General features: G+C 44.2%; 1 protein-coding gene across 1 annotated transcript in view; it reads left to right on the forward strand.

Moving 5' to 3' along the window:
* NRXN1 (neurexin 1) overlaps positions 1–24543 on the forward strand; it is a 1819236-nt gene that overhangs the window by 1301923 nt on the left and 492770 nt on the right. The window contains 1 exon segment of the mRNA XM_033938516.1: positions 11030–11211. Coding sequence (XP_033794407.1) covers positions 11030–11211 — 182 coding nt within the window.

The following is a 24543-nucleotide window of genomic DNA, read 5'->3' on the forward strand; positions in this document are numbered from 1 at the left end:
CTTGTCGGGTAGGATCAATTTGTTTAATATGGTTCTTTTTCCAAAATGGCTTTATACTTTGCAGTTGCTCCCTTTATGGCTCTTGAAACGGGATGTTACCAAGTTACATTCTATGCTTTCTAGATTTTGTTGGGGGGGACGGCGACCAAGGGTGGCGCTGCGTTATCTGCTCGGCGCGTGGGGAGGAGGGGGACTGGGGCTACCACATTTTCGGTTATATAATGCTGCCTGTTTGATGCGTTTTTTGGGGGAGTGGCTTTCGGATCGTCGGGATTTTACTCCAAAATGTTATGAGAAAGAATTTTTTGCACCTTGGCATATTTTGTCTTTGGTGCACGCGCCCCGTTCTGCCTTGCCGGGGGCTCTTCGGGGGAGTTTGTTGTTGCACTCGCTGCGTGTCATATGGTCTTATGTGTTGGACTCCTGGAAGGGTACTCCCTCGACTACTAGATACTTACCTATTCAGGGGAATCTGCAATTCAGCCCGGGCATGGAGACTGCTAGTTTTCGTAAATTGGCATCCCGGGACTTCACGTTACTTACCCATGTTCTTCAGGCAGATGGTTCTTTAATGTCCTGGGATGCTTTGGTCCGGTCGGGTGTTTTCTCTGTGGGAGACTTCCTTGCGTTTCGGCAACTTCAACATTATGTTCGATCCCTCCCCCGAGCCGCTTTGGTTTTTCCTATTGAGAACAAATTTGCGGCGCTGCTGGATCCCTATTTGGAGGATGGGTTTACAGTTTCGGGTCTGTATAAGGATCTCCATCGATTATTGGGTCCGGCTGATCGAGCTGTCCTACACGCCCGTTGGTGCCAGGATCTGGGGATAGCACGAGACGCTTTGGATCTCCCTTCCTTGATTGCAAGACTCCCGGGAGTTTCCGTTAATGCAGATCTACGGGAGTGTCAGTTTAGGGTTCTTCATCGGGGCTATTTTACGAAAAGTCAGTTATATTATTCGGGTTACACGGACTCTCCTTTATGCCCTAAGTGCCTCCAGCAACCCCATTCGTTTATCCATGCCTTCTGGTCTTGTGTGAAAATCAAACGTTTTTGGCGGCAGGTTGTAACATATGTGGAGAGCGTCTTTGGTACTACATTACCTTTTTCTGCCGCTGGTCTCTTGCTGGATAAGTATGAGGCCTTCCGCTTGTCTGATTCGGGTCAGCGGCAGTTTATGAGACGGGTGGGGGTCTTGGGGAAGAAAGTAATTCTATCTGTCTGGATTGGGGAACTTTCTCCATCCTTTTGGGAATGGAGGAACCGTTTGCATGCTCTGCTGCTGCTGGAGTGTAAAGATGCGTCTTATAGCTTACGACGGAGGCGACTCTTTCTTCGGATCTGGGATTCTTACCTTTTTTCACTCTCACCACGGGCTAGAAGTGACATTCTAAATTCCTTGTGACTTTTTCGGAGACCTGGGCTTGTGTTCCATCCTTGAGGGGCGCCAGGTATGCTTCTTTCTCTTTCTTTCTTCTTCTTCTTTGCTCTCTTCCTTCTTTCTTTCTGTGTTGGTGTTCCTTATTGTCTTGGGCAGTGGGCTATCTGAGTCCAAGCCTACTGCACTCACTTTTTCTCGTTTCAGACTAGGGGGTTTGGGGGGGGGGGTGGTGTGGGTGGGATTGTTGGATCTCCTATTTTGTTTCTGCTGTTTTCCATTGTTACTGTGGTTCTGACCTATTGGTCTGTTCTGTGTTATTTGATAATAATAAAAATTGATTCAACATAAAGTAATTCTCTTGAATAGGAATCAAATAAACACAAAGAAAGTATTTTATAATGCTGCCACCGCCAACAACACCGTTGGCCGCGGTGGCACTCAAGTGGCTAAAGAGCCGCAGTTTGCCGGCCTAGGGACAACACTGGAGGGTGGCCAGCTGTGCACCCCCTTGGGATGTAAACCCGGGGTGGGGCAGACCGCCCCCCCCACCCTGGTATGCCACTATCTGTACCTCACTCCCTCCCTATGACCAAAAATTCTCCTTTCTTCTATTCCCTGTGTACACAACCATCTCTTTCCCTCCCTTCCTCTCTCCAAAGTCCATGCCTTCTGTGTCCAAACACTCATTCCCTCCCCTCTCCCAAGTCCATTTCTTCTGTGTCCAAAAACACATTCCCTCCCCCACCTCAGCATCTCTTTCCCTCCCTTCCTCTCTCCCAAGTCCATTTCTTCTGTGTCCAAAAACGCATTCCCTCCCCCACCTCAGCATCTCTTTCCCTCCCTTCCTCTCCCCCAAGTCCATTTCTTCTGTGTCCAAAAACGCATTCCCTCCCCCACCTCAGCATCTCTTTCCCTCCCTTCCTCTCTCCCAAGTCCATGCCTTCTGTGTCCAAAAACCCATTCCCTCCCCCACCTCAGCATCTCTTTCCCTCCCTTCCTCTCTCCCAAGTCCATTTCTTCTGTGTCCAAAAACGCATTCCCTCCCCCACCTCAGCATCTCTTTCCCTCCCTTCCTCTCTCCCAAGTCCATTTCTTCTGTGTCCAAAAACGCATTCCCTCCCCCACCTCAGCATCTCTTTACCTCCCTTCCTCTCTCCCAAGTCCATTCCTTCTGTGTCCAAAAACCCATTCCCTCCCCCACCTCAGCATCTCTTTCCCTCCCTTCCTCTCTCCCAAGTCCATTTCTTCTGTGTCCAAAAACGCATTCCCTCCCCCACCTCAGCATCTCTTTCCCTCCCTTCCTCTCTCCCAAGTCCATTTCTTATGTGTCCAAAAACGCATTCCCTCCCCCACCTCAGCATCTCTTTCCCTCCCTTCCTCTCTCCCAAGTCCATGCCTTCTGTGTCCAAAAACCCATTCCCTCCCCCACCTCAGCATCTCTTTCCCTCCCTTCCTCTCTCCCCAGTCCATTTCTTCTGTGTCCAAAAACGCATTCCCTCCCCCACCTCAGCATCTCTTTCCCTCCCTTCCTCTCTCCCAAGTCCATTTCTTCTGTGTCCAAAAACGCATTCCCTCCCCCACCTCAGCATCTCTTTCCCTCCCTTCCTCTCTCCCAAGTCCATTTCTTCTGTGTCCAAAAACGCATTCCCTCCCCCACCTCAGCATCTCTTTCCCTCTCTTCCTCTCTCCCAAGTTCATGCCTTGTGTCCAAAACGCACTCCCTCCCCCCTTTTGTGTTCCGTGTTTGCCTCCCAGCCCATCTTTGCAACTTTCTCAGCAAAACGAAGCTCAAGCCGCGAGGCTTGTCTTCTGCTTCCTGCCTGCCCTGCCGCGCACAAATAGCCGAACGGAAGTATTCTCCGACGTCAGCGCTGACGTCGGAGGGCAGGCTTTGCTTAAGCCCTCCCTCCGACGTCAGCGCTGACATCGGGGAACGCTTGCGATCGGCTATATGTTAGCTGCAGGGCAGGCAGGAACAGAAGACGAGCCTCGTGGCTCGAGATGTATTGAACTCCGCGGGTCCCCCGTCCAGCTCTCTCCTGTCCACGTGGGGCGGACCGCCCCTCTCCCTAGACTGGTGGTACTGCCCTGATGGCGGCCCTGACCGTACGGCACACCAGGCAACATCTCGCGGCACACTAGTGTGCCGCGGAACAGCGGTTGAAAAACACTGTTCTATACTACAGAAGAGGGAAGTTCTTCTTCCATAATAAATGCATCAGGCAAGTTTTGTGGGGCTTATTTCTCTGGAACCTCTAATTAAATTCAGTTCATTTTTGAAACCAATGTGTGTGTGTGGGGGGGGGGAGGGATAAGGTTACCATTTTCCTCATATTGAGGGCTCCTTTTACTAAGCTGCGATAGTGGTTTTAGCGCGCGCTGAATTGCCGTGCGCGCTAGATCTTAACGCCAACATTGAGCTGGTGTTAGTTCTAGCCGCGTAGCGTGGGTTTAGCGTGCGCTAAAATCCTGCGTGTGCTAAAAACGCTAGCGCAGCTTTGTAAAAAGAGCCCTAAGTTTCTTGGTTCTTAATATTAATGTATCCATCATTTTGAATGTTCTTGACTCTGCTTTTTTTTTTTTTTTTTTAATAATTCTTTCCAGTTTCCTTTGGATTGGAATGAATAATAATAATGTCAGGATCTATTATAGTAATTCTTTATTTTGGAGATTGCTGATAGCCAAGTAAATCTTTGATGTACCAGTCTGTAAGATTTGCCATTTGTACATTTTTAATACTGGTTGTAACAATCTCCCCATTCTATCCTTGTAACGTACCAGAATCTGGTTGGTCTTCTTAACATATAAAGATTAGACAAAACCTTCATGAGGACAATTTTTCTATGAGATTTCTGAGAACATAAGAACATAAGCAATGCCTCCGCTTGGTCAGACCTGAGGTCCATCATGCCCAGCAGTCCGCTCACGCGGCGGCCCAACAGGTCCAGGACCTGTGCAGTAATCCTCTATTTATACCCCTCTATCCCCTTTTCCAGCAGGAAATTGTCCAATCCTTTCTTAAACCCCTGTACTGTACTCTGCCCTATTACGCCCTCTGGAAGCGCATTCCAGGTGTCCACCACTCGTTGGGTAAAGAAGAACTTCCTAGCATTCGTTTTGAATCTGTCCCCTTTCAACTTTTCCGAGTGTCCTCTTGTTCTTTTATTTTTCGAAAGTTTGAAGAATCGGTCCCTCTCTACTCTCTCTATGCCCTTCATGATCTTGTAAGTAAACTTTCCTGTGTTATCATCATTGGATTACTACCCATCAGCAAAGATAACTCACTTGTGCAGCTTTGTAATTAGATTTTTCCAGTAGGTTACGCAAAATAGCAGTGGATATAAAGATAGTGCCTGGATAAAGGAGAAAATCAATTGTGAATGAGGATGATTATTGCGCTAAAAAAAAAGAAAAGAAAATGACTGACAGAAATTTGAATCAAAACTAAGTTGCATTTAGATTGTTATAAATCAATATTTGGTCTGGCCCCCACTTACCTAGATTCCCATTTTAATCTGGCAAGTTCTTTTAGGCCCACACAAAGAATACATCTGTTCACCTATCCGACAATAAAAGCCTGCCACTACAAAAGATTCTTGGACAGAACTCTTGCCTTCCAGGCAGGCAAATGGAACGATTGGCTTAGTAACGTTATCATGCTCTCCTCATCCTACTTCAGTTTTAGAAAACGGGTAAAAACAAGTTTGTTCAATCGATTTGTAAACTAAGAATCTATACAGCTCTGCTTATTCAACCAGTAACCCTAAGAACTATGTAGCTTTCCAATTCTTTCATTATGTAAGATTGTATTGTTGACTTTGATTGTAACCTCTTCACTGATTGTCCAGCGCTTCTTACTGTAAACCGCCTTGAACTTCCATGGCTTTGGCGGTATATAAGAATAAAATTATTATTATTATTATTATATTAACTGTACAAAGTATATATCTCATGTTTAATCTGATCATGAATTTCAACAGTGCTGTTTATTGAGAATATGTATTTTCTCTTGGTTGATAGTGAGTTTGATTGGTTCTCTCTCTACATGGTTCAACGACATGAATAAATGATAGTTTATTACTGATAATGGCTCATAAGACTGTAAAAGTGATAGGTATCTTCTAAAAATGGCAAGGTTGAAGCACCTACCCGCACCTGAATAAAAAGTGCCAGAATCATGTCTGCATAGGCACTTTAGGCCGCCGAATGCCAAAATAGGCGTGGCCAATGTTGAAAGTGGTATTAGGCAGCCTAAAGCGCTTACGTAGGTGTGATTCGCGCAAAAATAGGTGCCAGAAATGTTGACCTTGAAAACCCCGGCCTACATTTCTGCCGCCTATCCGCGCTGTTGTTCGGTCTGGCCTGCTCCCTGCTCGCCTTGCCGTAGTGTATTTTTAAGTTGAAAGACTCGGCGGCGGCTCCTCTCACGATCTCCACCTGTGTCGGAAGTCCGACACAGGCAGGGATAGTGAGAGGAGCTGCCGCCATGTCTTTCAACTTAAAAATACACTACGGCAAGGCACGCAGGGAGCAGGCCATAATGAAGCTTCAAAAATCCAAAGGCTTTACAAAGGTAACCAAATCCACTGCCCAACAGAGGGCTCCATTTAGAAGCTGTGGCTCTCATTGAATTGCCGGTTGGCCGGCTCCCTTGCCGGAGATAATTTTCAGTTTACAGGTGCCGCCGCGGCTCCTCTCACAAGCCGCACCTGCGTTGGAGAAGACTTCCGATGCAGGCGGGTATCGTTAGAGGAATCGCTGGGGCACCTTTAAACTTAAAAATAACTCCGGCAAGGGAGCCGGCCAGATCGCGGGAAGAGAAGGGGGGGATGGAGATATCCTGCTGCTGCACAGGGAAATAGAGGGGGAGGGAATGCTGCTTTGGCTTCTGCACAGGGAAGTGGGGAGGGAGACAGAAAGAAAGGAAGAAAGACACAGGGGCATGGAGAGAGACAGAAGGATAGACAAAGGGGGCCAGGGAGAGAGACAGAAAGAAAGACAGCGGGAGGGAGAGAGACAGAAAGAAAGACAGACAGACATATATTCTAGCACCTGTTAATGTAACGGGTTTAAAGACTAATCTAATATAATAAAGCCCTAAGCGCGCATGCGCACTCCCACCTGCGTGCTCCCGTTTTCCGTGCGCTGTAGGGCACCGCAGGTAGGAGTGCGCATGCGTGAGAATCCCCTGAGGCGGATGTTGGCCGCTTGGGCTGTCGGCGGCTGCAGGCCGCAGCGGCGGCTGTCGGCGGCTGCAGGCCATGGCGGAAGATGGCTGAAGCCTGGCTGGAGGAGGACGAGGAGGAGCTGCGAGAGCTCCACAGAGGCAGGAGGTGAGGAAAGAGAGACAGAGACAGATGGATGAGAAGGACAGAGGGGCTACTAGGGAGACCAGGAGAGATGGTAGGGGATAGGGAGAGATAGACTTCAGGGAGTGTGGAGGGGGCAGGAGAGAGAGATGGTCTTGGGGAAGGACAGAGGGGAAAGGGAAAGATGGCAAAAGAGGTGAAACAGGGTCAGAGAGAGATGGTAGAGGGTGTGAAAGGGGGCAAGGGAAAGATGGAAATGGTAGGACCACTGCTGCTTTGGGGCACTGAGGGAGGAAAGGTTGGTACGTCAGGACTGCTGCTGCCGCCTCGGATAAGTAAAGACCCTGTCAGGAGGGCCAAAAGGATACAAAGGAAATGGTGAGGTGGTGGGACTGGGATCAGTGGGAGGCAGGGTCCAAGCATGATAGAGGTGGGGCATGTGTGGGGTCAGAGTCAGGGTCAGGGTATAGGTGGGGCTATTCTAGCACCCGTTACTGTAACGAATGTAACGGGCTAAAACACTAGTATAGAAATAATTATCAGTCTATCTTGCATATCCCTTCAGAAAGGATATGCAAGATAGACTGATAATTATTTATTTATGGGTTATATTTAATAAATGATTGTATTCAATAAACTCAGTTCTATCTCAAGTTGACGTGTACGGTTCCCTCCCCACGTCTCTTCGTCTGCGTAATCAGTACCCTCACCACTGTCAAAAAATGTGTCCACATCATAGAAAACTGGACCGCAACTTACTGCCTCAAACTAGATAAGAGCAAAACCAAATTCCTTTGGCTAGGTCCCTCGACTGACCCACACTACACTCCAAGGATTACAGTAGATGACAAAAGACTTTCCATTAGAATTAAAATCTGAAATCTTAGGAGCAGAAATTGATAACCACCTATCTATGAAAAGCCACATAAAATCAATAATAAAACAATATTTCCTTGTGAGGAGAAAGCTAATATCCATCAGAAAATACCTTGAAACAGAGGCCTTCCAAATTGCAGTGCAATGCCTAATCCTATCCTGACTAGACTACTGTAATGCAACACTAGTTCTTTGCTCTAAAATGTTGCTATCACATCTACAACTAGCTCAAAATGCAGCAGTAAGACTCATATATGGACTATGGAAATCAGAACACTTATAACCTTACTATATGAAACTACATTGGCTGCCAATAACCAGAAGGATCAAGTTTCAATTAGGTATCACTGCCTTTAAGATTCTGAGAAGGAATTCCCCCGACTACCTAACAGAGTTGGCCTTCCTATTCCAGCATGCCTCCAACAGATATTCCACCAAAAATCTTTTTCAATTAAAATTCCCAGCATGCAACAATATAAAGTCTACCAGGCAAATCACCTTATCCATTCAATAGCAATTAGCAAAATGCTGGAACCAACTACCACTTACACTACGATCTTGTATTCAGAAAGCTTTTAAAAGCATTCCTGTACTATTACTACTACTATTTATCACTTATATAGCGCTGAAAGGAGTACACAGTGCTGTACATTATGGCATTTATAGATGGTCCCTGCTTGGAAGAGCTTACAGTCTAACTTGGACATATAGGATCAGGGATGCAGAACCCCCAGGTGAGAGGAGTTCGGAGTCGAAAGCAGTTTCAAAGAGATAGGTTTTTAACTAGGGCCTTAAACACTGCCAGAGACAGAGCCCCGCCGTAGGGGATTTGGGTAGCTTGTTCCAAGCATATGGTGCAGCAAGGCAGAAGGGACGGAGTCTGAAGTTGGCAGCTGATGAGAAGGGCACAGAAAGGAGTTGAAGGGGGAGGGGGGTCACAGGGGGAGATAAGTGAAGAATGAGGGGCAGCTGTACCAAGACAGGGAGCCAAACCTGAAGTAACTGAAATGGTACTAATTGTAAAAGCCCATTTCTAAACTGTTTAATGCAACTCCTGGGATATAATGATGAGCTGATGACCTACTTGAACTTGTAACTATCGTATGTATTTATAACTTTGACCTAACTGTATTAATAACTGTACTGACCTACTATACCTGTACTAGCAACTCTATTGAATATCCATGTCAAACTGTCCATTGTAACTTCTTGAGTAACTGACCCAACCTCTTGTAATGCAAACTGACCTTGAATAGATAAAGGCGGAATACAAAACCTGATTAACATAATTAGTCTGCTATTGAAACAAACTGCCCTTGATCGGTAACATGGAATGCTGCTACTATCTGGATTTCTGCTAGGTACTTGTGACCTAGATTGGCCACTGGAAACAGGACTCTGGGCAAGATGGACCATTGGTCTGACCCAGTATGGCCGTTCTTATAACAGCAAGAGAACACTTTTGATACAGCAATAGTTCCTCCCATCTAATATGCTCCCTCCAATAAGTGATTAAACAGAACAGATCACGTCCTAACTGTCTCAGCTCCAAATGCTGCTTATTCCAGCCCCAGCTTCTTGACTAACCATCTGGTCTTCCACGGGGATGCCTACTGAAATAGCCAAAGTTCTAGAACCAGCCACATTAAACACCCTAGTCCATTCCCTCGTCATCTCTAGACTGGACTACTGTAACTCACTATATAAAAACGTCATCCAGATCCAACTAAGACGCTTCTATAAAACTCATCACTAATTCCAAAAACTTTGATCATGCGACGCCCCTTCTACAGAATGCCCACTGGTTGCCAATATCCCATCGGATTACTTATAAAATAATTTTGCTCCGTTTTAAAATGTGACAAAAAATTACCAGCGTACCTAGATGAACTCTTAATACCATATACGCCATTAAGAACTTTACGATCCGCAGATCACAATTTATTTGTAATTCCCTCCCTAAAAGTCAGTAATACTCAAAGAAACAAAATATTCACAATTTATGCTCTGCAGCTATGGGATACTCTACTCTCGCTCGATCGCTTAAAGTCTTTTTTATCTAAAGACACTTTTCACACTTAATTATCAAATGTATGATACTTCTTTTTAAAGAAGTATACAACTCAGGAGACATCAGAGATTCCCTCTGTCAACCCTTTATGTGCTTCCCTAGACTCCTTTCTTTGCTATAACTATTGTAGTTCAACTCCTTTCCCTGTTGTATCATGTTGGTCCTTGTATGGTTTGATATGTACTCTTATTTTATAATAATGTACCCTGTTTTAAAGTGTACATCGCTTAGAAGTATTATAAGTGATATAATCAAATTTCAAATAAACCTGAAACCACTCCAGTTTCTCCCCTTGGACCACTATTATGCTCATGTTACTCCCAACATATGCTGCAGTCAGGGCTGTTGGAAGGGTCCCTGGATGCGTTGGCGATGATAGTGGGGAAGGGGTTACATGTTGTTCCAGATTAACAATAGACTACCAAGCCTGGTATGAAAACAGCTGGGATAGAAGCACTGGAGGATTCCTAACACCTCAACCAAACCAAGAAGGTGTCCATGGGACTTTGAGGCAATAGGTTGGTGAAGGTCTGAGGTGAAGATCCTCCATCTGCTTTCCTTGGACCGTATTTTAGCCATAAACCAGACATACAGAACAGTATCATATCTATCCATATAAGGTCAAAGATATAGTAAGGTCTAGATAGATTTTAAGCCTTTCTGGACAAGGAAATATCTAACATAGCTGAATGTAACACTTTTCCCCTCTTTTACAAAAGTGTGCTATGCTTTTTAGCCTGCACTAAATATTAGAGCATGCTAAACACGCACGCGTGCATGTTATCCTATGGACGCATTAGCCGTTAGCGCATGCGTTGATTTAGCGCACGCTAAAACGCTTAGCGCACCTTTGTAAAAGAGGGCCTTTGAGCAACTGCAGAGAAGAAGAAATGAGCTCTGTTCAAATAAATTTTTTATTTATGTTGATGATGTTTTCTTTTTTTTTTTTTTTGTTTTTTAAACTTTATTAATCCATATAAAAGCAGTACAAAAGTAGAAAAAAACACGACAAGAAAAACCCCCCAATGTTTCTGTATTGTTTTGTTTTTCTCGCTTTGTGTATGTTTGATTGGAAACCGCTGTGACGCCAGGCGGTATATAAAGTTTTAGAATGAATAATATTCAATGATGACGTTAAGAGAGATGCAACTTGAGCCCACTTCTACAACTGAAACATTTCCCGCCACATTTCATTAAACGGTTTTGCAGACTGTATAATGCATAGTGATTTCTAGAATGCTAAGTGGGAAATGCAGCGTTTGTTCCACTTCCACCTCTGGGTTCAGTCTTTTATTCTGAAGCATTTGATTGCTGTGCAGTTTATGCTATGAGTATTTTTTTTTTTTTTTTTTTTTGCATTTGACCTAATCAGTCTTTCTTTATGTCTTGCAGCTGGTACAACGTATATCTTTAGCAAAGGTGGAGGACAGATTACTTATACGTGGCCTCCTAACGATCGGCCGAGCACACGTGCTGACAGACTGGCGATAGGGTTTAGCACTAGTCAAAAGGAAGCTGTTCTAGTGCGAGTGGATAGTTCTATGGGGCTCGGAGACTACCTAGAGCTACATATTGTAAGTAACACCACCATTGCCTGTTTGCATGCAGTTTTTTTTAGGAGCGGAGCTGATGACCCCTGCTTGAAACTTGCTCTTGAAAATTTTCAGTTTAGACAATAATGCCATATTATAGTAAGATTACTGAATTCAAATATGGATCCATTATTGTACCTTTTGTGGATTGTGCTTGAGATTTGCAGACATCTTACCATTAACCCCACCGGATGTTTGGAAGTTGTGCCTGCCCAAATTTCTGGCTAGCGCACAACTTTGGGCGTGCAAGTTATAGAATAGTAAATCCCAAAAAAGGAGCAGAGAGGACCTGACCTTCAAGCCAATAAATCTTTTAAGAGCAACCATACAGATGAACACAACACCAGGACTTGACACGGATGGTGTTTTGGCTAAAGAGCCTGCTTCAGGAATCCGGTGTCAGGTCAAAAGTGCGCCGGGACAAAGGCACGCGCAGACAACTGAGCGCATTGTGGAGGTGCGTGCCGAAGAAAATGTCTGTTTTAAAGGGCTCCGATGGGGTGTGTGGGGGGAACCCCCCCCCCACTTACTTTATACAGATCGCACCGCATTGTGGGGGCATTGTGGGGAGTTTGGGGGGTTGTAACCTCCCACATTTTACTGAAAACTTCACTTTTTCCCTAAAAAACAGGGAAACAGTTAAGTTTCCAGTATAATGAGGGCGGTTACAACCCCCCTCAACGCCGCCGCAATCTGTATTAAGTAAAGTGGGGGGGTTCCCCAACAAAACCCCCCGTCGGAGCCCCTAAAAACACTCTTTTTCTTCGGCGCGTGCTTCCGTCTTGCACTCAGTTGTCAGCGCGCGCCTTTGTCTTCCGCGGTTTTGTCTATGAACCCAGGAATCCTGTATGTCATTCCCTGGACAACTTATGCCATACCAATGTAAAAAAATGAAGCCAATGTGGTGTCTTGATGGCAGATTAAAGTCAAACTAAAGAAGGCTGCTTTTTTTTATTTTTTTTTACAATGGTATGGCATAAGTTGACCAGGGAATGACATACAGGACTTCTGAAGCAGGCTTTTTAGCCAAAAAACAGTCCGTGTTGAGTCCTGGTGTTATGTTTATCTGTATGGTTGCTGTTAAAAGTTTTTTGGCTTGAAGGTCAGGCCCTCTCTGCTCCTTTTTTTGAATTTGCTTGTCTCTGTGCAGAGTCTGATACTTTCTTATTCTGAAATTATAAGATAGTGTCAGTTGCGCATCTAACTATATTGTTAAATTAGGCGTCAGTTGGCCTTAAATGCCATTATAATCCCTTAAGTGTCATTAACTGGTGCTAATTGGCGTTAATCTGTAGTTATATATGTAATTGCACGTAGGTGTTATCCTATAAACTTAAGGGTCGATATTTATTAAATCACTTTGACTATCGACCCCTACGTTTATAGGATAGCACCTATGTGCAGTTTACACGTGTAACTACAGATTAGTGGCAATTAGCGCCAAACCCGTTGTGAGCTCTTCTGGGAGGACGGGATATAAATCCAAATCAATTCAATTAATTAATGCCACTTAAGGGTTAATAATGGCTCCTGGCCAGTTAAATAGCCTATTTAGGACTCACCAATCATTTTCAGCAGTGTCTGGCAATGACTGGTTAGGGCTTAAAGCAAAACTGGCTATTTGGGGGGGGGGGGGGCATTTCAGGGGCGGAGTTGGCACTTGGCTGGTTAAGTGCTAATATTCAGTCCCGATTATTGATAAATAGAACCACCTCAAAGTCAGTCCTATCTTTAAGCAATTTGCCACAGTCAGTTCAGTGTTGAATATCACACTTACCCGGCTAGAATGTCGCCTGATCTAGAAACACGGAAATTCAATGCCGAAGCCTGGAATGGCCCAATATTGACTTTTTGGGTATAATGCTGGCAGTGGTCAGCAAAATGCTAAGGACCAGATTCTATAAACGCCGGCCTAACTTCACGTCTACGTTGTAGGAGCCGCTCTGCACGCTTGTCAATCAACCGCTAGGCGCCGCTTATAGAATTCTGTCTAGCAGCAGCTAAGCAGACTTGGGTGTCGCTAGGTCCATAGAGGTAGGTGCAAATACATAAAGCCAGGTTTAACATAGAAACATAGAACATAGAAACATAGAAATTGACGGCAGAAAAGGGCCATAGCCCATTGAGTCTGCCCATACCGGGGGTCGGCAACCTGCGGCTCCAGAGCCGCATGCGGCTCTTTTCCACCTTTGCTGCGGCTCCGGTAGTGTGTCACGCAGGCATGCAGCTTAAGTCCGGCGTCGCGGCGGGAAATAGCCATGCTGAGCAGTGAGCTCAGCACATACACAGATGAAAGCCTTGCTTGCTGATTGGTCCGGCGGCCCCGCCCCGCCGTGCCGCCGGACCAATCAGCAAGCAAGGCTTTCATCTGTGTAGTGCTGAGCTCACTGCTTAGCATGGCTATTTCCCGCCGCGACGCTGGACTTGTAAGGTGCCTGAAAAAGAAATCATCCTGGCCGGGGTCGGTGTCATGCTCCGGAGATCTACAGCCTTCCTATCTCCCTCTCCCTTCTACCTGCTTCCGGCCACATCCCCTGCTCCGCGGCTCTCTTCGGCAACTCAGCAGCAGCTTCTGACGTCGGGGCCTACCCTCTGCGAGTCCCGCTTGTTTCAACTTCCTTTTTCCACAAAGGCGGGACTCGTAGAGGGAATGCCTCGATGTCGGCAGCTTGTCTTGATCACTGCTGCTGACGAGTTGCTGAAGAGAGCCGCGGAGCAGGGGGGTGTTGCCAGGTGCAGGTAGAAGGGAGAGGGCCAGATGCAGGACTCGTGGGTGAGGGAGGAGAAGAGAGAGAGAAAGAGAGAGGGGAGGGAAACAAAAGGAAATCTTTCATACTGGGCTGGGCCGGAGTGGAGGGAGGGTGGAGAGATTCTAGCTACAGGGTGCAGTAACAAAGGAAAAGGGGGGAAAGCTGAAAATGGAGATAATGACACAAAGAAGAGAAAGGGTAAGCAGGACCTACTGAATAAGGATAGAGATACAGAAGGGACATGAAGAGGAGGTGAAATAGAGACATGCTGAAAAAGTGTGTGTGGGGGGGGAGATAAAGACATTGAAAGGGCAAATGGTGAACATGGCGTAAAGATAAGGACAGAGACAAATGAAGATTCTGAAAAAGTGGTGAGATAGGGATATAGGTGAGATGGACACAAAGAAGGGTGATGCTGGAAAATAGGTGGAATGGTAATTCTGACAGACACAGAAGGGAAATGCTGGATCAAGGAGAGATGGGGCTCAGGCTGGATGGAATGAGGAGAAATGCCTTGTTGGCCCGGAACTTCCTCTCCTACGTCAGAATTGACGTCAGGGAGCGGAATGCTGGTCAGCGCAACACTTCTGCAGGGAAAGCTTGGGACGGCGGTGGCTTGGGGGCTGTTCCCCGATGGCGGTGGCAGCAAACCGAGTGGCTTGGGGGACGGCACGGAGACAGAAAGAAAAAGTTGGGGGAGAGAATGAGGTCTGGAGGAGAGGAAACATACAGGAGGCTGAAAGAAAGGAAGAAAGATTGGATGCACAGTCAGAAGAAGAAAGTGCAACCAGAGACTCATGAAATCACCAAATAGCAAAGGTAGGAAAAATGATTTTATTTTCAATTTAGTGATCCTGTATATAGCATTAAGATAAGAAACAATATATGCAGTGTTAGATTTGTTTTATAATGGTTTTGCGGCTCCAAGTTTTTTTTTTCTTTTCGAAAACGGGTCCAAGTGGCTCTTTATGTCTTAAAGGTTGCAGACCCCTGGCCCATACCAACTCCCTGATTCTTACTCTCCTATAGATCCCACTTGAATATCCCATTTTCTCTTAAAATCTGACACGCTGTTGGCCTCAATCACCTGCTGAGGCAGCTCGTTCCAATGATCGACCACCCTTTCGGTGAAGAAGTACTTCCTAGCATCACCTTGAAATTTCCCTCCCCTGATCTTCAGCGAGTGTCCTCTGGTTACCGAGGGCCCTGTAAGACTGAAGATATCATCTTTCACCTCTATACGCCCCGTGATATACTTAAAGGTCTCAATCATGTCCCCCCTCTCTCTTCGCTCCTCCAGTGAGTACATCCACAGTTTTTTTAGCCTTTCTTCATACGTGAGATCCCTGAGCCCCAAGACCATCCTGGTAGCCATTCGCTGAACCGACTCCATTCTCAACACATCTTTCCGGTAGTGTGGTCTCCAGAATTGAACACAATACTCGAGATGAGGTCTCACCATGGATCTGTACAGTGGCATTATGACTTCAGGTTTTCTGCTGACAAAACCCCTACGGATGCAGCCCATCATTTGTCTTGCCTTGGACGAAGCCTTCTCCATGCCCCATGCCCATAAGCTCCTGTAATCATTGCATTGATACTTAAACATGTGCACTCCCCTATACCAGTGCCTAATTTACCAGTGCCTAACTTAGACACCTAGCAATATCTAAGTCAGCCATGCCTATTTTCTGCCCCTAACTAAGCCTACTTTTCAGGCAGGTGTTGTTAGATGTCAGAGGGTGCCTCGATATAGGGATCGCTAGGCACCGCTCTGAGTTCCTTGTGGAACTCTTAACTGGTTAATCTTTTAAAAATGTATTAATTAACTTCAATGGTATGGTCAATTTCCACACGATGAAAGGAAGAAATCTTGCCTCAATATGTGACAACCGAATAAAAAAGAGATGTCCAAATTCAACCAATTGAACTATTTATTAGTGGAAGTCTCAGTGTGAAAGTGACAAACTGAAGACTAAGGTCCCAACTAGGATCCTGGTTTCAGCATCCTGAAATGCCTTCTTCGGGGGACAAACCAATGACTAAAATAAAAATAAAAATCAACACATACATCTAAACAATTAAAATTAAAATGTAAACAAAATGTGTACATACAGAGGTGCATACTACATACTCGTATATGAAAAACCTAAAGACATCATGATGAAAAAATGAAGCAACAAAATATGCACGTGTGAATCAGCACCTTATTTAAGAATTAACATAAATAACCAGGTTTAGTATGAATAAGCTAAGCACATATTTAAAAATGCAATAAAATCTAAGACATACACTATAAAACAAGCAAACCCATGTGGACGTGAACTGCATCAAGAAAATAAAAGAAATAACGAGAAGAGCTGATGAATTTAGATATTGAATGGAACTTGAGTAGCTAGAAGAACGAAGAGAGATAGACGATACCATGTAAATGCACTAAGGTAAAGTACCATGCCTTAAAGCCTACTACAAAGAGAAAAACATTATGTGGGAAAGACTGGTGGCAACCAGGAAAAAAGTGGCTACATGAAAAACATAGAAACATAATAGCAGATAAAGGCCAAATGGCCCACCCAGTCTGCCAATCCGCAGCATCCATTATCTCCTCCTCTCCCTATTGGCTAAGGGGCTTATAATCGAAAGAGAAAAACGTCCAAAAACCGGCCTAAGTCGGCACTTGGATGAACATTTCTCAAAAACGTCCAAGCGCCGATAATAAAACCGGGTTTTGGACATATTTCTAAACGGCCTAGGCCTTCGTAGTGCCGCTCAATGTCCAAAGCTAAACGGGGCGTTTCGGGAGGCGTGTCGAGGGCAGGAGTTGGGCGGGACGTGGGCTGGCTTAGACATAGTCGTACAGCATGTATAACCGAAAGTTTAACAACAGAGCCTAGACGGAACTTGGACGTTGTGAAGTCACAAAAACCTATCTAAACTCACCAGATAAGCACTGCAAATACATAATACAGACCCCCCAGTGATCACCAACCCCCCCCCGCCATAAAAATTTTATTCACAACTTTAGATTTCAGCCTCCAGACCATCATCACCTGGTTGCCTGACATAGGAAAACCTAGTCGTCCAGCCCAGAGGCAGCTTAAGTTGTCTTGGGGGTGGGTTAGGGACTCATGGAGAGGAGGCCCCATGCCCATAAGCTCCTGTAATCATTGCATTGATACTTAAACATGTGCATTCCCCTATACACCCCCCAAACCCTTTTTTACTGGCATATAAGTAGCTCCTGCAGCCATAAGGGCTATTGGGGTGGTAGATAAGTGGGTCTAGGGGATTCTGGAGGTGGTTTAGGGGGCTCACCATCACCTATAAGGGAGCTGTAATGAGGAGAAGCCATGGCACCCTTTTTGTGAAGTTCACAGCAGTGCCCTGTAAGGAGGCATGCTGGGTGTGCAGTTCATCACTTTGCAGACCCCTCCCACGTCCAACAGGGCTTTTTCTAGGTGTTTTGGACTTGGATGGAAAGTTGGACGGAAATGTGGTATAAAGATGAACGACTTAGTGGCTTGGACGATCAGATCGTCAGGACGTATAATTAGACAATTTTCGAAAGTAAAAAAAAAGTTGGCCATATCTTTTGAAAATGTGTCTTAGGCTCTTTTTAACTTTGGACGACTTGCGAGATGGACATAAACGGACTTAGACGTCCCTTTCGATTATGCCCCTCCAAGGCTTTTACACCTGCATTGTGAGGTCATAGAACTTTGTGGTTATAGAACATAGAAACATGATGGCAGATAAGGGCCAATTTGCCCATCCAGTCTGCCCATCCGCAGCATCCATTATCTCCTCCTCTCCCTATTGGCTAAGGCTTTTACACCTGCATTGTGAGGTCATAGAGCTTTGTGGTTTAGAAACATAGAAACATGATAGCAGATAAAGGCCAAATTGCCCATCCAGTCTGCCCATCCACAGCATCCATTATCTCCTCCTCTCCCTATTGGCTAAGGCTTTTACACCTGCATTGTGAGGTCATAGAGCTTGCCCCCTAATTCCAAGGCCCGAAACTAATTATACTTTCCACCTTGAATCTCATGCACTGACATAATGTATCTTTATTGTAACCCACCTGCACCCCATATACTGACAAAACGTATCTTTATTGTAACCCATGTACTGACTAAATGTATCTTTATGGTAACCCACCTTATCCCTTACACTGACAAAATGCACCTTGATAGTAAACCACTTGTATTGTAACCCACTTGCATCCCATGTACTGACTAAATGTATCTTTATTGTAAACCGTTTCTATCCCATGTACTGTCAAATGTATCTTTATTGTAAACCGCTTCGAACTTCACGGTATAGCGGTATATAATAAATAAATTATTATTATTATTATTATTGTGATTATAGAAACATGATGGCATATAAGGGCCAAATTGCCCATCCAGTCTGCCCATCCACAACATCCTTTATCTCCTCCTCTCCCTATTGGCTAAGGCTTTTACACCTGCATTGTGAGGTCATAGAGCTTTGTGGTTTAGAAACATAGAAACATGATGGCAGATAAAGGTCAAATTGCCCATCCAGTCTGCCCATCCACAGCATCCATTATCTCTTTCTCTCTCTGAGAGATCCCACATGCCTATCCCAGAGCTTCTTGAATTCAGACAAAGTCTCTGTCTCCACCACCTCTTCCGGGAGACTCTTCCACGCATATCTACAGGCTAGAAAGATTTAATAAAAGCATACCAGAGGCTCGCTGGTTGGGAAAACACGGTGATAATAAAACACCTTTAACCATTCTAAACAGAAATGCAAAGGATTAAAAAATCTTTTTTTTTTTTTTTTAATAAGAGGAGTGGAGGAAAACAACACACAAATAAATCAATTCAAAATGACTCTCCACTATTTAATCAATCGGCTAAACTCCAAACAAAAAATCTGCATAAACGAAACAAGAAACTTAAAAATGTAAAAATCTATAGAAAAGGACTGGATAAGGTATAGAGTGGAGTCCGATTGCTTACCGTGTTGGCGTCTTCAAAAACTTGCGTGCCAAAAAAGAGGCGCGCATGCGTTTCCTGTTCCTTTTAAGAGGGTCCAGAGCGGGGCCACAACCGCGCGTGTGTAAATGGAATGCCGGCACCAAAAGTATGATGTTGAAACAACCACGCTAGAGAATTAGAAAAGATTGCAAAATGTGCAGTAGAGAAAATAATAAATAGAACGTGCCATAGCCACAGAGAAAGAGTGCCATGGCATAATATTTCTGTCGCATTGGGACAAGTGCAGCGCTTAAAAAAAAATGCCTTTACAAAAGTAAAAGCCGACGTAAAACAATGGGGGTGGGGCTTAATGATACGAATCTCATCCGATACAGTATAACTTAGGCCCTCTTTTACTAAGGTGCGCTAAGCATTTTAGCGCACGTTTAGCACACGCTAAATCAATGCGTGTTCGAACCACTAACGCGTCCATAGGATAACATGCACGTGTTAGCGTTTAGTGTGTGATTAGCACGCGCTAATATTTATCGCGCGCTAAAAAGCATAGTATAAAGGCATGGTCGTGTGAATAGTTAAAAGCATTGGGGATGAAATTTTAGTTAGGCGTCATTAGGCATCCACAATTATGGCGCCTAGTGGTACCCAGCTAGGGCACCATTTATAGAATCTGGCCCTAAGCGCTGCCGGTTCAAGATCGACTCCTTAGCACCTTAATGCTATAGTAAGTTCACTGGTGGGTCGGGACGCATCTTGCAGTTGCTTGTACGCAGCTCCCAACTTTAGGCGTGAGTATTCACACCAACCCTTTGACGTGGTGTGCATGCTCACAACAAAGGTTTTACGAATTCTTGCCAACGTACACTTTATTCTATAATGGAAATTTTGCAGACAGTTGCCATTGTAGAATCAGCAATTATTGCTCTTATTTTTTTACTAGTTCAATGCTGAATTACACTCAGGCTCTATACCTTATATTAAAAAAAATCCACTATATGTAGTGTATAATCATGAATAAGTTAATCAGTCCTTTGCATAACCAAATAATTGCATGTGCTAAAGACTGTTCAAATCCGCAAACCTCAGTGCTCAAATCAAATCAATGTGATATCTAAAGAGGAGGTTGCTGACTGGGACCATCCTAACCACAGTATAGTCCCATAAAGTGCATCGTGTACAACTTTGAAAACCCAGATAAAAAGGTGGACTTATCTGGGAACGATGCAACATTTCTCTGATGAATATCCTCTGCTGTAGAAGTGAACAAAATAAACCAAAAACACCTTAAAAGCAACAGTGCACACCCGAAGGTGCCTACACCCGGTCCCTCGACTCGAGTTTCGCTCCACGCTGCGTCAGGAGGGAATGAACTCACGGGCTCTTGCCTCGGGAAGTGGCCTTATGGGATTATACTGTGGTTATGATGGTTCCAGTCAGCAACCTCCGCTCTAGATATCACATTGATTTCATTTGAGCACCGAGTATGTGGATCTGAATACAGTCTCTAGCACATACAATTATTTGGTTATGCAAAGGATTGATTAACTTATTCATGATTATACACTACATATAGTAATGTAATGTAATAATGGATTTTTTAATATAAGGTATAGAGCCTGAGTGTAATTCAGCATTGAACTAATATAAAATCTTAGGAAATTTTTATTGCTATACTCCATACAGTTTATGATTGCAAGTTCTTATTTTCTACGCCAATGTTTTCAGTGCTTTTTAAAAAATCTACCCCTAAATTCCTTGCTTTTTCCTTTTGCGAAAAGCTGAATGCAATATTTCTTGGGTACAGTTGTTGCTATGGCTAGATTTATTTGTTTCATTAGTTGTTCTGTCTACCCAGTGACCAACAGATAAAAAATATATATGTATTTTGAAGGAACAATTCTTTCTCCCATTGTCTTGAATGGTAATGCACAATTCACTAATACATCTGATAAATCTAGTGAAAATAAATAAAAGGGACAGATAAATGGTCTAATGGTAATGCTCTATGTCCAGAAGGGAGACTTGCAAGACTCACAGGCCCTGGGTGAGGGAGTTCCAATCATTGCATAACAGTCACATCTTTAGGGGAGCTTAGGAGAGCTTCTGAGTGCAGGTGAACCAGGTTTCTTACCAGAATTTAAAAGAAGATTTTGATAATGATACCATTAGTTAATGTCTTCTTGTGTTTGTCTTGTTCAAACGTGTTTATCATGTCTTAAATATGTACGCATGTAATTTTTTTAAACTGCATAGTTATTACGATAAAGAAAAGCACAAAGGACCTACAAGTAAGGGACATAAGAATTTGTTGTTTTATTGGTGGGCCTAGCATGGGCCGTGTTTCGGCACAACTGACAGATTTTCCGAGTGATTGCTAGTAGGATTATTTACGTATTAACGAGATTGTTCCATTTTTGATGTTGTCAGACTTGTGAGTGAATTGCTTTGGTTGACCCCTGACAAAGGCGGTTGCGCCGAAACATGGCCTGTGTTAGGTCCATCAATAAAACAACAAATTCTTCTGTCCCATGCTTGAAAGCGCTTGGTGCTTTTCTTTATTGTTGACCGTTGACTCTTTCATGTCAATTCCCATGTCGTTTGGGTATTCTTGGCCAATTTGTTGTTATGGTAGCCATGTTGTCAAGAGTGCTCATGATTTTCAAAGAGTGCATGCTATTTACAAAGGAGTCACATTCTTTTGGAAAGAGTTTGCACTGTACTCTGACCGTGCACATGTGTACCATTGGGGAAGAGTTTGCATTCTTTCCAAAAGAGTACATCCTTTTTTATTTATATCTACCTTGCAATATATGATTATTTGTGACTAAAAATCTACGGACTCAATATTTAACCCTCTGAGGTCAGCGTTTTTTAAGACCACCGATGTATTCCCCAGTATTCAGTGCCAGGCATAATCTGGGTAGTGACAGGGAATCTGGGACTTTTGTTGCTGTCAGAAGCTATCTGGGTCCAACCTATATTCCGTGCCAATTTCTGACTAGCTATCTGAACAAGCTAGGGCTGCTATTTACCTTGCGGAAATTAAAATGCACATTCATGGCTCCCATAAAGGCTACTTCTGGGAATCTAAGTATGTGGGTGAATGGAGACATGATGAAGGGAAACAGCAGTGTAGGGTGTTCCTTAGCGTTCCGTAGCGTCTAGCTACACTGTTCTGCACAAACGGGAGTGTTAGCCCCTCCTACTAGCAGAGAGAGGTAAAGAAAAAAGCTAAACTTTCCCAGTGATCTCACTCATATTAACTGGTGATGTTCCCTTGAAAGATCGAGTAGGTTTTCTACTTCAGCAGATGGTACATTGTGCTATCCGATGCTTTTGCTACCTGGCCTAGCTCCCCATTCTGCTTTCCATGGCCACATAGCTTGGTTGAGCCTAAGGACCATTCCCAAGTTATCAAGGCCCCAGACCAGACCTTGTCGAGCTTGGAGCTTGGCTCCACTGCCCCCAGTCACACTTCTTAGTATCCACTGGGTGAGACTTGCAGATTGGTACTATGGGTCCCTGCCCAAGGGGTACAGGTCCACATCTCCTCACCCCTCCTTGCCCGCTCACCCTGTTTGGTTTTAATCCCTCCCAAGCTCCCCTGCAGCTCCAAATAATAGTAAACAACAACAAACAAAAAAATTCTTATTCGCTCTGCCTGGTGCAGGGTACAAAACTATTCCTGACAACAATATATAAAACCAAAAGCTTGAATGGTCTTGTGGGGGAGAAAAAAAATAAAAGAAGAAATCAGAGCATACACAAACGAGCAGGGGGAGGTAGGGGTCAGCAGAGATGCCAGAGCCCCCAGCCTAAGCAGCAGGGCAAGCCTATACCCTACTCATTCCATCACAAATGTCTTGCTGGTGTCAGCCACTCATGCTCGAATCATGATGTAAGTTATTCAGAAGAGGAAATAGGTACTTGTGCTTCCATATTATAGAAATGAACTAAAGCACAACTACAGAAATGGTGTATCGTGAAGCATGCTTCAAAATTCATGACTTATTCAGCTCAGACAGACACTTGTCAAGTCCTCGAATGCCACGGAATTTAAGTGTATTCTCAAAGGACGCTTCTCACCTAGCCAGGTGCATGAAGCAATGACCGTGTTAATAAGCTTGTTTCCTGCAACTCTTATAAAAGGGGGTACAGATACAGAATGTCACACAGTGGGACATTATAGAGGGCAGCACGAATATCTCATTAGTTCATCAGCAGCCTGAACAGTACTTAAGCTTTATAAGAGGTCATTCGTAGTACCGAAAGGGTTTCTAGTCTTTTTACCTTGAGCTTTTAGTCCATTTTTATATGTATTGTGCTTTGAAAAAGGCAACTACAGTTCTCTTAAATCTAAAATTGTCCTCTCTTTAAAAAAAAATGTTCTTTTGCGGCCTGGTTTTATTTGTTGTAAATAAAAGAATACTTTTATAAATAAATTTTAAAAAATATTCTTTTGATATATGGGGAATAACAGACATTCATGCTTATTGAGTCTCTGTACAAGAAAAAAAAGTTTTCAATCATATTGCAGTAGATCTAGTTGCCAGATATTGAAATTATTCTGGGAAGTGACTGATGTCAAGCGAATTATAAAAGTCGCATCATAAAAATAGCACGAAAAGCAATTCTTATTTTTGTTAACACATCATCGATAATTCTTCTCACTACAGTAAGTTGTCGCTCTTTATAGCCCAGTGTGTCACAAACTTTTTCAGCTGCTGGCACACTAATCTTGGAACTGCAGCTGGAGGGCACCCGGAAATGCATGGACGTCGACGCGATGATGTCCTCCAGTTGCAGCCCTGAGCCTCTTAATCCTGCCGGTGGTGGTGGTGCTGGGGGGGGGGGGGAGTTTCAGAAGGAGAGATGAGGAGAAGGAGCAGGGACGCTGGCGAGGAGGAGAGGCTCAGGCACCAGTTGACTGACTAAAGGATGTGCCTCTTGCCACAAGAGGCACATCTTGTAAGCAGTCATCCGGCACCGACGCCTCATCTCCTTGCCGGCATCTCAGGGCTCACAGTTTGCGATACATTGATATAGTCTCTCCAGTATGGACTCCCAACCGCAAATGATTTAACATTAACACGGTTTACAGCTGAGACCTTACTCCACTGTAATTTTCATATATAAAGTTGATATGAATCAGTTTACACTAAAATTAGGGTACGTTTTGAAACCCCACCGAGTGTGTGTTGGGCAGGGGGGAACAGGGGTAAAGCTGCAGACCCATTTGGAAACACCCTGTAGCATTTTCCTTAAAAGTTACCCAGTTCCAGGCTGGAGATTTGGGGGGCAGGCCTGGATTTCTGACCTCCCCCCCCTATCCTGTTGCACTGATTTCAGTGGGCAACATCAGGCGCTATAAATCCCACGCTGCTGAGGATCGTAGGTGGCCGGGCAACCCTAGCTGGGACTCATATAACTTTTAAATTCAAACAATTTTTATTGATGCAAACATCATCAAATACAGCAAATACAACATCAAAGCACATCAATAATGCATCAACTATTATAATATAATAAACATAATAAAAGACAAATTCCAATTTCAATAAACCCCCACTATATCTATATGTGTTTGAACCTTTACC

This window comes from Geotrypetes seraphini, chromosome 3 (genome assembly GCF_902459505.1).
Source record: "Geotrypetes seraphini chromosome 3, aGeoSer1.1, whole genome shotgun sequence".
NCBI lineage: Eukaryota > Metazoa > Chordata > Amphibia > Gymnophiona > Dermophiidae > Geotrypetes > Geotrypetes seraphini.